Source organism: Zalophus californianus, chromosome 4 (assembly GCF_009762305.2).
Source record: "Zalophus californianus isolate mZalCal1 chromosome 4, mZalCal1.pri.v2, whole genome shotgun sequence".
Lineage (NCBI taxonomy): Eukaryota > Metazoa > Chordata > Mammalia > Carnivora > Otariidae > Zalophus > Zalophus californianus.
The window spans coordinates 113,045,151-113,059,993 of NC_045598.1; the positions used below are offsets into that span (position 1 = coordinate 113,045,151).

The following is a 14,843-nucleotide window of genomic DNA, read 5'->3' on the forward strand; positions in this document are numbered from 1 at the left end:
GGAAGTATTTCAGTACCATATGCCAAGCACTTTTCTCATGCTAGGAATACAACATATGATAAGAAGCAAAAGACTGTTGCCACTCACATGGCATATGGGTTGACTTGTGTCCCCTCAAAATTTATATTCTGAAATCCTAGCCCCCAGTACTTCAGAATGTGACTTTATTTGGAGACGGGTCTATTAAAGAGGTAGTTAAGTAAAAATAAGTCATTAGAGTGTCATGGGGGAATTAAGGTCATAATCCGATATGATTAGTCTCCTTATAAGGAAAGGAAATATGGACACAGAAAGGTACAGAGGGAAGACTATGTGGAGAGAAAGGGAGAAGTTGGCCATCTACAAGACAAGGAGAAAGGTCTCTGTAGGGACCAATACTCCCAACCTTTACCTAGACTCCAGAACTGTGAGACAGTACATTTGTAATTTAAGCCACTCAGTCTTTTGGATTTTGTTATGGTAGCCATAGTAAACTAATACAAATGGGGAAGGCAGCTTACATCAAAAAAACCAAAGCTTTCCCAAATTTATTTACTTTTTAACTACTATCAATTGAACATAGCCCAACTATGTGTGGCAATAAATCCAGAGTGCTAAAACTAATTTATAAAAATTAAAATGAAATATTATACTATGAATGTTTGCCAATGTGCAATTAAAGGAATTAAATCTGTTCCTACTTTCTTTATAATTCATAAGAAGAGATTGGGAAGAAAAATTTAAGTAAAGAATAATTTTTAGTATAACTTTAATTAAAAACTAAGTTCTAGGGGACACCTGGGTGGCTCAGCCTTCAGCTCAGGTCATGATCCCAGGGTCCTGGGATCAAGTCCCTCATCGGGCTACCTGCTCTGCAGGGAGTCTGCTTCTCCCTCTGCCTGCCACTCTCCCTGCTTGTGCTCTCTCACTCTCTCTCTCTTCCCCTTTCTGACAAATAAATAAAAAATCTTAAAAAAATAAGTTCTAGATAGTGTTTTAAGTCATTATAGATGATAGATAGATAGATAGATGATAGATAGATGATATAGATATAGATACACACATGTCTGCAATAATCAAAAGGTTGAATTGTCAAACAGGTTCACAAGACTCCTAGCTCTTACTCAAGACTATACTAATGATTCAGAAGATACAGCGAGTGCCCTGAAACACATTTGGTTCAAGTAAGAAAGGAGAGCTAATAGTGTGTCCCATGTCAACCCAGGGGGGCTACTTAGCTTTTCAGTTTTCTTAGTTTTTATACTTGGTTAGCCTTGCAAGAAAGATATTACGTGAACTTACATCTCCAGCCAGCTGTCTGTCATAATTTCATAAAGTCAGGTTGATTTACAGTAAACACTTCAGACAAACCAAGAGATCTTTACAAAGAATTCCCAGTTATCTTTCTCCTAGTAAATGCCCTTAGCACAGTTTTGCAAGGAGATCTAGTATTGGGTCAACAGGTCTTCCATGAGGATGAAGAGATGCAGCTGCAGGCCTGCTGTCAACTCCTGCCTGCCAACATCATTCACAGTTGCCACAATCTATGAGCCCTAGGTACTACTGTTAATCAGACTTCACAGATGAGGCAACAGGTTTCAGGTGTTATGCTTCTTAAGGTTAAATAGTTTCGAGTAGGTGTGCCCAGATTTAAACACAGGGTAGTAAGTCTAGTGCATCCTTTTAACCACTGACTTCTATGCCTTTCCTAGACAGTCTATTTCTTTTTTTCTTACAAAGATTTATAAAAATTTATAAAAAGGAGTGCTATCTGGTATTATCAGTAGTCAGAAAAATTCTGTGACCAGATACTATTTGTTATTTCTCATATTCAAAATATTTTAAATCATAGAAAGCATGAACTCACACTCATAATGTTATTGTACACCTATATTTTGGGGCAAAAAACAATTTTGTTAGCTTTGATAAGTATAACAGATAATTCTTCACCTATCTCCATCTCTTAGCCGCTGAAACTGGGTAACAAACAGGCACATAAGTGTTGGTCCCACTCTCGTACCAGGGATCAGGTCTTCAACCATGAGGGCAGGCCAGAAGTCAATGTCGCCTGGCGAGCCGTACAACCTGAAACAAAGATGTGCAGATGTCACATGCTGGGGTGTGAAAATGACAATGACAGTATTATTTATACAAATGACTACAGAGCATTTTTTTAAAATTTATACACACTAAAAAGAAAGGCAGAGATTATTAGTATTCCCATTTCACAGGTAATACTTTGAGATGATAAAAGAATTCAGGGATCACCTAGCTGGCCAGGGAACAGAGAAGTGACCTAACCAAGAGCATTTAACCCCAGTCATGTAACATCCACTGTGTCCTTTATAATTACTCCATAAGTATATGGAATATAACTCTGTGTGTGTGTGTGTGTGTGTGTGTGTGTGTGTGTGTGTGTGTGTGTAGGTCTATATCCAACTAATTTGTTCAGAAATAAGTAACAAATAAACTAATTAGCTAACTATTAAAAAATGTCCATGTCAGTGTATATGGTAAGTAGGTTAAACAGAGTGAAAAAATAATCTGTGGAAATAATATAATGTGTTAGATAAATTTTCTCTTGCTAAAAAGACAATGATATTTGATTTGGGATCTGAAGTGATTTTTTAAAATTAAAAAAATCATAATGTAAATGACAATTAAGCAAACAGCTTTGGATACACCATCCATTTAAAGAAAGAAAATTAGACCAGTACCCGTGAAACTCCTTGGAGAGCCACTGAGACTATTTTGCCCCGTCCCAAGGATAAACATGGGAACAACTTGACCTGTCCCATATGTTACTTTAACATTTTATTTCATGTGTATGATTCCACGGATTGCATATAGTCCAGCTTCATATGTTTTAACCTTGACACAGATGGAAACATCATGTTCATACTTCCTTTGTTTCACTCAACTGTTCATTCCTGTTGTTGCATACATCTGCATGCTTTTCTCTGCTCCATTGTAGCCCACTGGATATTCTCCCAATTTAGTTGTCTGCTCTACTGGTGATGAATATTTGTGGTGTTTTCAGCTTTTTACTATAAACATTCTCATACATGTTTCTTAATACAGACAAAGGCCTTTCTAGGCCAGGCATCAGCAAATTTTACAACAAAGGATAGGATTGTAAATATTTTCAGCATTGTGGGCTACCTTTTGCAATTATTCAACTCCCCTTTTTCACAAAAGACAACACATAAAAAATGGACAGTTTTGTTCCAATAAACCTTTACTTAGAAAATCAGGCAGAAGGTTAGATTTGGTCAATGGGCTGTGGTTTGCAGATCCCTGCTCTAGAATATGCTGATGCTAAAGTTTCAAATGATGAGTGTGGAGGATGACATTTTTAATTTTAATAGATAATGCCAAATTGCTGTCCAAAACATATGTATAGTTCATACTCTCATAATGAGCATACAGAAGTTCTCTGTGATGCATATCTTTAATTTTAATAGATAGTGTCCTTGGCATATTGAATTTATTCTTCAATTTTTTTTTGTTTAGTCAAATCTCTTTGCTGCTGCCTTTCTTCTCCTTCCCCCACCTCCTCCTTCCTTCCCTTCCCCCTTGTACCCCTCTCCATCCTCCCCCTCCTGCTCCTTCTCCTCATCCTCCTGCATTTCCTTTCTTAATTTCTGATGATAGCTGGGCTTTTTATATCTCCAAGTACTTGTTTGAGTGTTTGAGTGCTTGTTTAATTCAGATTCAAGTGTTGTATTATAGATTCCTTCTGTTTCAATTATTTTTTCCCCTGGAAGAATTTTTCTTTGAAATGTTTTGATTTGCATTTTTGTTTTCTTGCTACATAGCTTTATTTGAAATAAGGTTTCTCTCTCTCTCTTTTATTTCTAGGCATTTCATGAAATGGCTTTCTAGTTCAGTACCATACTCTTCTGTTACTGCAGTGAAGTAAAGCATCTTTGGTTGAGGTGTTGGTGGCAATGGGAGACAGTAGGCAATAATGGGTTTTATTTCTCTTTCATTCTTACAGTATTCTTAATTTCACTTCATTCTGATTTAGCTTCCTATCATATCTGAAGGGGTGCTATCCCTTCTTTACTTATCTTCTGTCCCCAAAACATGGCTAACTCTGGTTGCTTTCAGCCATGTGACTGGTGTTGTGGACTCCTGGGTTCTAGAGCTACATTTGGTGATTTAACGCTTATTGTTGACCTGTGTCCTTCTAGAGAGATTTCTTTTTTTTTTTCCTCATAGTTCATCTATATACCCTGATCCCCTTTCTTATGCCCACAAAGATTTTTAGGTTCTCCATCCTTCTCTCCATGCCCACAGACTTGCTGTGGAAGTGGAGCTTCGATGGCAGCTCTGTTGGAACTTGGTGATGATTTTCAGACTTAAAATAATTTGAAATTCATGACTTTCTTGTCTCCTACTAATTCTAAACGTATGAGTCTTGTTATTTGGTGTGTCCTCTTCATCAGACTCATAGTTTTATAGGACGCCATGTTAAGAGATTTAAAATCAGATGACCATTTGTTATTTTTCTAAGACTAAGTTGAAATTATGCCTACTTTGTAAAATTTGTGCTAATCTCATGGAAGTGAAATAGTGTTTCATTATGATTTTTCATTATCCTGATTATTTTGTTGAGCATCTGCTATATATTGATTGGGCAATCTTTTTTTTTCACATAAAATGCCTATTTATACCATGTCTTTTCCCCATTTTTTCTATTGGGTTATAATTTCCTGTCTTACTTTAGGAGTTCTGTATATATTCGGGATGCTAATGCATTGTTATCTATTCTCAAATGTATTCCTCAAATTTGGGACTCTTTTTAAAGATTTATTTATTTATTTATTTGAAGGGGGAGGGGCAGAGGGAAAGGGAGAGAGAGAGACTCTCAAGCAGACTCCACACTGAGTGCAGAGTCCAAGGCAGGACTTGATCCCAGGGCCCTGATATCATGACCTGAGCCAAATTCAAGTCAGATGCTTAACAAACTGAGCCACACAGGTGACCCAATAGGACTTTTTGTATTAATTACTCTCATTACATCAGACTTTGATGAAAATATTGTCTTCCTTTTAAGGTCACTTTTAACAATTTTTATGGGGTTTTTTTGCTATTAATATAATTATATTCTTTTCAATATCTATTTATTTTTTGAATTTCATTATGTTATGTTAATCACCATACATTACATCATTAGTTTTTGATGTAGTGTTCCATGATTCATTGTTTGCATATAACACCCATTGCTCCATTCAGTATGTGCCCTCTTTAATACCCACCACCAGGCCAACCCATCCCCCTCCCCCCCTCCCCTCTAGAATCCTCAGTTTCTTTCTCAGAGTCCCTAGTCTCTCATGGTTCATCTCCCCATCCAATTTACCACCTTCATGTTTCCCTTCCTGCTATCTTCTTTTTTTTTTTAACATATAATGTATTATTTGCTTCAGAGGTACAGTTCTGTGATTCAATAGTCTTAACAATTCACAGTGCTCACCATAGCACATACCCTCCCCAATGTCTATCACCCATCCACTCCATCCCTCCCATGCCACACCATCCAGAAACCCTCAGTTTGTTTCCTGATATTAAAAATTCCTCATATCAGTGAGATCATATGATACATGTCTTTCTCTGATTGACTTATTTCGCTCAGCATAACACCCTCCAGTTCCATCCACATCGGTTCAAATGGCAAGATTTCATTCCTTTTGATGGCTCTGTAATATTTCATTGTATATACATACCACATTTTCTTTACCCATTCATCTGTCAATGGACATCTTGGCTATTTCCATACTTTGGCTATTGTGGACAATGCTGCTATAAACATTGGGGTGCATGTACCCCTTCGGCTCCCTACATTTGTATCTTTGGGATAAATACCCAGTAGTACAAATGCTGAGTCTGTATGGTAGCTCTATTTTCAATGTTTTGAGGAACCGCCATACTGTTTTCCAAAGTGGCTGCACTTCCCACCAACAGTGTAGGAGGGTTCCCCTTTCTCCGCATGCCCACCAACATCTGTCATTTCCTGACTTGTTATTTTTAGCCATTCTGACTGGTGTGAGGTGCTATCTCATTGAGGTTTTGATTTGGATTTCCCTGATGCCGAGCAATGTTCAGCACTTTTTCATGTCTGTTGGCCATTTGGATGTCTTCTTTAGAAAAAAAAAAATCTGTTCATGTCTTCTGCCCATTTCTTGATTGGATCATTTGATCTTTGGGTGTGGAGTTTGATAAGTTCTTTATAGATTATGGATACTAGCCCTCTATCTGATATGTCATTTGCAATTATCTTCTCCCATTCTGTCAGTTGTCTTTTAGTTTTGTTGACTGTTTCTTTTGCTGTACAGAAGCTTTTTATCTTGATGAAGTCCCAATAGTTCATTTTTGCCCTTCCTTCCCTTGCCTTTGGTGATGTTTCTTGGAAGAAGTTGCTGCGGCTGAGGTCGAAGAGGTTGCTGCCTGTGTTCTCCTCAAAGATTTTGATGGAATCCTGTCTCACATTCAGGTCTTTCAAACATTTTGAGTCTATTTTTGTGTGTGGTTAAGGAAATGGTGAATTTCATTCTTCTGCATGGGGCTGTCCAATTATCCCAACACCATTTGTTGAAGAGACTATCTTTTTTCCATTGGACATTCTTTCCTGCTTTGTCGAAGATTAGTTCACCAAAGAGTTGAGGGTCCATTTCTGGGCTCTCTATTCTGTTCCATTGATCTATGTGTCTGTTTTTGTGCCAGTACCATACTGTCTTGATGATGACAGCTTTGTGATAGAGCGGAAGTCCAGAATTGTGATGCCACTGGCTTTGCTTTTCTTTTTCAACATTCCTCTGGCTATTCGGGGTCTTTTCTGGTTCCAGATAAATTTTAGGATTATATGTTCCATTTCTTTGAAAAAAGTGGATGGTATTTTGATAGGGATTGCATTGAATGTGTAGATTGCTCTAGGTAGCATTGACATCTTCACAATGTTTGTTCTTCCAATCCATGATCATGGAACATTTTTCCATTTCTTTGTGTCTTCCTCAATTTCTTTCATGAGTATTCTATAGTTTTCTGGTACAGATTCTTTGCCTCTTTGGTTAGAGTTATTCCTAGGTATCTTATGGTTTGGGGTGCAATTGTAAATGGGATCGACTCCTTAATTTCTCTTTTTTCTGTCTTGTTGTTGGTGTACAGGAATGCCACTGATTTCTGTGCATTGATTTTATATCCTGCCATTTTACTGAATTCCTTTTTAAGTACTAGAAGTTTTGGGGTGGAGTCTTGTGTGTTTTCCACATAAAGTATCATATCATCTGCAAAGAGTGAGAGTTTGACTTCTTCTTTGCTGATTAGGATGCCTTCTATTTCTTTTTGTTGTCTGATTGCTGTGGCTAGGACTTCTAATACTATGTTGAATAGCAGTGGTGATAGTGGACATCCCTGCCATGTTCCTGACCTTAGGAGGAAAGATCTCAGTTTTTCCCCATTGAGAATGATATTTGCTGTGGGTTTTTCATAGATGGCTTTTATGATATTGAGGTAGGTACCCTTTATCCCTATACTCTGAAGAGTTTTGATCAAGAAAGGATGCTGTACTTTGTCAAATGCTTTTTTGGCATCTATTGAGAGGATCATATGGTTCTTGTTCTTTCTTTCATTAATGTATTGTATCACATTGTTTGATCTGTGGATGTTGAACCAACCTTGCATCCCAGGGATAAATCCCACTTGGTCGTGGTGAATAATCCTCTTAATGTAGTGTTGGATCCTATTGGCTAGTATTTTGGTGAGAATTTTTGCATCCACGTTCATCAAGGATATTGGTCTGTAATTCTCCTTTTTGTTGGGTTCTTTGGTTTTGGGATCAAGTTAATGGGCCTCATAAAACGAGTTTGGAAGTTTTCCTTCCATTTCTATTTTTTGGACAGTTTCAGAAAAATAGGTATTAATTCTTCTTGAAATGTTTGGTAGAATTTCCCTGGGAAGCCATCTGGCCCTGGGCTCCTGTTGTTGGGAGATTTTTTTATTGCTGCTTCAATGTCCTTAGTGGTTATAGGTCTGTTTAGGTTTTCTATTTCTTCCTGGTTCAGTTTTGGTAGTTGACACATCTAGGAATGCATCCATTTCTTCCAGATTATCTAATTTGCTGCCACAGAGTTGCTGATAATATGTTCTTATAATTGTTTGTATTTCTTTGGTGTTGGTTGTGATCTATCCTCTTTCATTCATGATTTTATTTATTTGGATCACTTCTCTTTTCTTTTTGATAAGTCTGGCCAGGGGTTTATCAATCTTGTTAATTCTTTCAAAGAAATCTTTTCTAGTTTCATTGATCTGTTCCACTGTTCTTTTGGTCCTTATTTCATTGATTTCTGCTCTAATCTTTATTATTTTTCTTCTCCTGCTGGGGGTAGGCTTTATTTGCTGTTCTTTCTCCAGCTCCTTTAGGTGTAGGGTTAGGTTGTGTATTTGAGACTTTTCTTGTTTCTTGAGAAAGGCATGTATTGCTATATACTTTCCTCTTCAGACTGCCTTTGCTGCATCCCAAAGATTTTGAACAGTTGTCTTTTCATTTTCATTTATTTCCATGAAATTTTTTAATTCTTTAATTTCCTGGTTGACCCATTCATTCTTTAGTAAGATGCTCTTTAGCCTCCATCTATTTGAGTACTTTCTGACTTTCCTCTTGTGATTGAGTTCTAGTTTCAAAGCATTGTGGTCTGAAAATATGCAGGGAATGATCCCAGTCTTTTGGTACCGGTTGAGACCTGATTTGTGACCTAGTATTTGATCTATTCTGCAGAATGTTTCATGGGCAGTAGAGAAGAATGTGTATTCTGTTGCAGTATTCCCCTAGTGCTGGAGTTCTGCTATTCTCATTGATTGGTAAACTTGGTCTTGACTGGCTGTTCTTGCTGATCTTCTCGGGGAGGGGTCTGTTTCCGGGGTTCCCAAATGTCTTTGCCAGAGGCAAAATTGCACCACCCTTGTCAGGGGCCCAGCTAAGTAATCTACTCAGGTTTGCTCTTGGTAGCTTTTGTTCCCTGCAAGCTTTCCGTACAGCTTTGGAGGAGAGTGAAATGGCGGCCTCCCAATCTCTGCCTGGGAGGAACTGAGAACCAAGGGCCCCAGTCCTCAGTGAGCCCCCAGAGAAAAGCAGTCAGTCACTCCCATCTTCCCAGTCTCCAGCTGCACTCCATGCTCATGCAGCCTGTGACCCAGTGTTTCTATCTCTGGCACCTGACCCCCCGTGTGGAGTCTCCAAACCCAGTAGATCCCTGTGGTGTGCTCCCACATTGCTCCTCCCGGGAGAGGAGGGGGAGTCTCCTCAGATCTGCCACTTGTTGGGTCCCTGCTAGAAGAGCAGTGGCCCGACTGTGCCACAGATCAGGGTTCATGGCAACCCCGAGGTGAGAGCCCACTCTTCGTCTCCGTCTCTGCGCTGGCTTCCCCGCTCTGATACCTGGCAGCTCTGCTGCACTCAGGCCCCCCCGGTCTTTCTGTGACCCCGAGGGTCGAGACCACACTGTCCCAGCGAGGGTTCCACCCCCTGCTTAGCCACTGGAGCAATGTCCCTCAGCAGAGCCAACTTTTACAAGTTCCAATTTTGTGCTCTGCTGCTCTCTCACTTGCCTTTAGCAGCTAACAGAGGCCCCCTCCCCTGCTGTCTCTCTTCCCAAATACCGCCTTGGATTCACTTCCCCACATGTCCTACCTTCCAGAAAGTGGTCGCTTTTCTGTTCAGAGAGTTGTTGCTATTCTTTTCTTCGATCTCCTGTTGAGTTCATAGGTATTCAGAATGGTTTGATCCCTATCCAGCTGAATTCCTGGGACTAGACAAAATTTAGGTCTCCTACTCCTCTGCCATCTTGCTCCTCCCCCTCTATAGGTGGTTTTTTTTAATTTAAAGTAAAAAACCCCTTTCTTCCCCAATGCTGTAAAGATATTCTCTTTTATATTTTTTAAAGTTTTAAACTTTTGCCTCTCAGATATAAGTCCCTCATCTATTTGGAATTGATTTTCATACGTGATGTGAGATAGAAATCGATACTCATTTTTATCCATGGATAGCCAATTTTTACTGCACCATTTACTAAGAATGTTCTCATTTCTCACTAATTTGTCTTGCACTACTTTCAAATACCATGGTTCCACACAGGAGCACATTTTTTTGTGTGGTTTTCTATTCTATTCTATCAGTCTATTTGTCTATTCTTGAATCAGTATCACACTATATTAATTACTAAAAGCTGTATAATAAGTGTTGCTAACTGGAACATCAAATCTCTCTGATTCTTCTTGGCCATTTTCTCTATCAAGTTAACTTTAAAATCATTCTGTTGATGCCACAGCAAAGAACTATAAAGATCTTAATTAGGATTACAATAAATACATAATTTTAGGGGAATATTGACACATTTGAATTATTTTTTTTTTTTTTTTTTAAAGATTTATTTATTTTGAGAGAGTGAGAATGAGAGAGAGCACATGAGAGGGGGGAGGGTTAGAGGGAGAAGCAGGCTCTTCACTGAGCAGGGAGCCCGATGTGGGACTCGATCTCGGGACTCCGGGATCATGACCTGAGCCGAAGGCAGTCGCTTAACCAACTGAGCCACCCAGGCGCCCCCACATTTGAATTATTGACTCTTACTCCTCCTAAATAAAATCCATGTCCCATTTCTTAAGTTCTCTTTAGCAACTACCCAGAGAATTCTCTGATTTTCTTCCTAAAATATTGCACAGCTTTTGTTAATCTTTTCTTCTCATTTGGTATTGCAATTTGATTTTTTTATATTTATCTTAGTTTACTATGTACAGAATTTCCAAAAAATAATTATGATAGTTTTATTTTATCCTTTCCAGTATTTATTTCTTTCTTATTTTATTACCTCACTATGGTTTTCAATACAACTTTGAACATTAAACATGGTAGTTGCCATCCTTGTCTTATTCATGTGTTTAAATGAAATGCTTTTCACATTTAATCAATTGCAGTAGATTTTTTGAGCTGCTCTTTATTAAGTCATGATGTTCCATTTTCCTAGAATAAGAGCTTTTCTTAAAATCAAGAGGGATGTTGCATTTTACCTGGGATTTTTTTTTCTACAAACACTGAAATTGTCATTTCTTTTTCTTTTTAATCTTCATGGCATAAATTCTATCAATACTTTAAAAATGTTGGACCAATCATATTAGCAGAATAAACCTATTTTCATCATGTTTAATATATATACTGTTCGACCTGGATTTTTAATGCTTTGTTTAGAAGTTTTTATCTAGGGCCCCTGGGTGGTTTAGTCAGTTAAATGTCTGCCTTCAGCTCAGGTCATGATGTCAAGGTCCTGGGATTGAGCCCTGCATCTGGCTCCCCACTCAGTGGGGAGTCTGCTTCTCCCCCTGCTGGTGCTCTCTCTCTCTCTCTCTCTCTCTCTCTCTCTCAAATAAATAAATAAATAAATAAATTTTTTATTTAAACTTATATGAGATACTATCTTACAAAAGTTCCTTTTTTCATACTGTCATTGTTTTTGTTTTTGTGTTTTCTTAAATGTCAAAATAGTACTGGTCCCTAAAAGTAACTTAGTTAATGTTCTGCGTTCCCTGTTTGTGTATTCTCAGAAAAACTCCATGGGCTTTAGGACTCTAAGACAAAATTAAATACTAGGTTTGATTTCAAGAACATGTGTCCAAATTTATTTTGAAAGCTTCCTTCCCACTTAAAGTCATAACATCTAGCATATTTTGCCACAGCGTTTGGTTTCTCTTTATTGCTGTGTCCCCTGCCCTACATTTTCAACAAAATAAATTAAAGAAAATGGTTACTTAAAGGTAAATTTTCATTATTGTTCTGGGTTGAATTATGTCCTAAAGAAAGACCCAGTACCTGTGAATGTGGTATAATTTGAAAGTAGGGTCTTTGCAGATGCAATCAAGTTAAGATGAGGTCAGCAGGGTGGGCTTTAATCCAATATGAATACGACTGCTGTCCTTATAAGAAGAGGGAAATATGGACACAGACACATAGTGAGAACACCATGTGATGGTAGAGGCAAAGATTGTGTGCTACAGCTACAAGCCAAGGAATGCCAAGGATTGCCGACAAACCACCAGAAGCTAAGAGGCAAATGATTCGCTTTGGTAGGTTTAGTGGAATCATGGTCCTGCTGACACTTTAAATTCATATTTCCAACCTCCAGAACTGTGAGACACTAAAATGTAGTTTTCTTCAGCCACCCAGTTTATGGTACTTTGTTATGGCAACACTGGGAATCTAAGACAATTATTAGCTCCCATAATTCTATACAAAAGTCACTCCTAATTTCTAAAACAGTTTTCCTGCCAAAATGTTCACTGTCCTGTTTTCATGCTTATTTTTTTAATGTAATGTAATTTTGATAGTCTTTGAATTCACATTAATTTCTTAGACTCAGTAATAAAGATGTTGCATTCTGAATGGTTAAAATGACATTATACAGCATATGGTAAATAATGGTTAATGCAAATCAGAAAGTTAAACAAGGTGAAATTAATGTCTGTGAATTGTTAAGAGTTCATACAAGAAATGGTAGTTTGAGGTTTTAGAAATTAGAACATTGCACTTTCCCAGATAGGGGAATCATGGTTTTGTTAATTTCAGTCCTTTGATACTGATTTGTTTTTCATCTCTTAACCAATTCAGCTAAACATTAACCATTTCCTATCCTTATTATAACTTATTGCTTTTATTGTGGCTTACCACATAGCTACAAGAAAAATTAAGAGCCTTTTAAAGGTACTTAGTACAGGTACCATATTGAGTAACTTATTAATCATATATGGCTTATGTTTGAAACAATAACAATAATGAGCTCCAACCTCATTAGAGGGAATCTGAAATCAATGAGTTCTCAAAACATTTTTTACTGACTCATCTACATTACTCAGGAGAACGTTAGCTCTTTTTTTTTTTTAATTTTTAAAATTATAGACATTGTACCTCTTCTTTTGGTTACAATTAGTTCCTAGTAGGAATATAAAGCAGCTTCTATGTTTAATGCCTTCGGTATGTCAATTCACTTCTTAGATTCCTCCCCAAAGCTAATACTCAACATTTATTCCATACTTGAAAATAGCAATCCAACATAAAGGTGGCATGATAATTGATGAGGAAAACAAAGGCAAGAAAAATGTATCTTAAATTAAATCTCCTAACAGCTTGCAGCCCACTAATAGCTGAAACATGCAGAATATGACTTTTCCTCAAGGAAGTCATGGCTGCCTCAGTGCCTTAATGCTTATGCTTTATTAAAGACTAAAAGTAACCTTATCTTAACAGCAGCTGGCCCCTCAAGGTCCTAAAAGCCTTCCGTCCAAATTCCTTAGAGACTTATGCTATCCCTAACCCCCACAAACTAAAAAGTATATAATCAGTCAGTTCTCACCATCTCAGTACAGCTCTTTCTGCACACGGGTCCTATCCCTGTGCTATAATAAAAACAACTTTTTGCACCATAAAATGTCTCAATAATTCCTTCTTGACCACTGGGCTCTATGATCCTGCATCAGTTATGACTGTAAAGAGTTACATAATCCCGGTGGCTCAGTCGGTTAAGCGGCTGCCTTTGGCTCCAAGTCATGATCCCAGGGTCCTGGGATGGAGCCCTGCGTTGGGCTGTCTGCTCAGCGGGGAGCCTGCTTCTCCCTCTCCCTCAGCCCCTCCACCCACTTGTGTGCTTTCTCTCTCTCTCTCTCAAATAAATAAATAAAATCTTTAAAGAAAAGGGGGGTTATATAATCTGAGATGACATCTGATCAGCACTGCTCCGGAGAGTGACAACAGTGTATACCAACCTCCTTTCTGTTGAGTGCAGGAACAAACTAGAAGGCTCCAGGTACTTCTGACCATAACATTGACCTAAATATTGCATTAGTGTGCACTGCCCAGAGCAAGTGTGAAAACCGTCCTCATAAATAGTCCCCTAGCTTTGATAATGTAACATTTAACTGTGTTTAATTAAATTTAGCTTCTTACCTTTTTTTATTACTGCAAAACAAACTATATATAGACAATAAGAGTAAAAGTCTAACTATGTTTAAGGTGGTATTTTTGTAACTATTTTGATATACAGAAAGTTGAAAGAAAAGACTTGCAAACCTTGGAATGAGCTATTGAATGCCACAAAAGACAATGTAATCCACATCTAATTTCATAACAATAGTTTGACTTAGAGTCTCCTCTAGAAGGACGAATAATAATAAGAACTTTCAACTGGGTCATTCTGAGAGACACCAGAGTAGAAGGTCCTGTAGGGAATTTTTTTCCAGGCCTCTACATGCTTCCTGATTCAGAGAGTGAAAAACAGATAATATAGCAAGGTATGATTTTAAGAAACAAATCAAAGCCTTTACCACAAAACTGAGGAATGGTGCTTTGTGAGAAAGTGTCCTTGTGGAAAAGCTTTATGACACTCTTTTGAATTTTTAGAATAAATGTGATCATTTAGTAGCTTTTAGAGAGAAAATATGAAACACATCCTTCAAAAAAGCAAAATGCTCTTGTGTACTCTCACGCAAAGTAAAATTTCTTCTACCTCAGGATGATTGCTTCAATTTGAGAGAAATAAATGACATAACTATCAAAGAAATTAAAACAATGAGAACATACTACCTCACCAGGGTGATTAGTCAGACCAGAAACATTACACGATATAACTTTAGGGTTGATTTAAAGTCGCTAAAACACCAGAAAAAAAAGTTAGTTCCTTAACCTGGAAGAAAAAATCCTCAAAATACTTTTTTTTTACTAGAAGTTTATCTCAGGACTCTAAATGTTTCCTGAAAGATTTTAATGACATCATATTTTTTTCTTTTAAAATTTTTCTACAATTAAAATTTTATGCATTTTGGAGAGC

The 14,843-nt window shown here is 37.6% G+C and overlaps 1 protein-coding gene across 2 annotated transcripts in view; it reads right to left on the minus strand.

The window, feature by feature from the left end:
- PXDNL (peroxidasin like) overlaps positions 1–14,843 on the minus strand; it is a 481,521-nt gene that overhangs the window by 48,094 nt on the left and 418,584 nt on the right. For both annotated transcript variants that reach the window (XR_003517612.2, XM_027581093.2), the window contains exon 18: positions 1,930–2,064. Coding sequence is in view for 1 of the 2 variants with exons in the window: in XM_027581093.2 (XP_027436894.1) it covers positions 1,930–2,064 (135 nt within the window). In the remaining variant the exon portion in view is untranslated. The remainder of the gene's footprint in view (positions 1–1,929; positions 2,065–14,843) is intronic.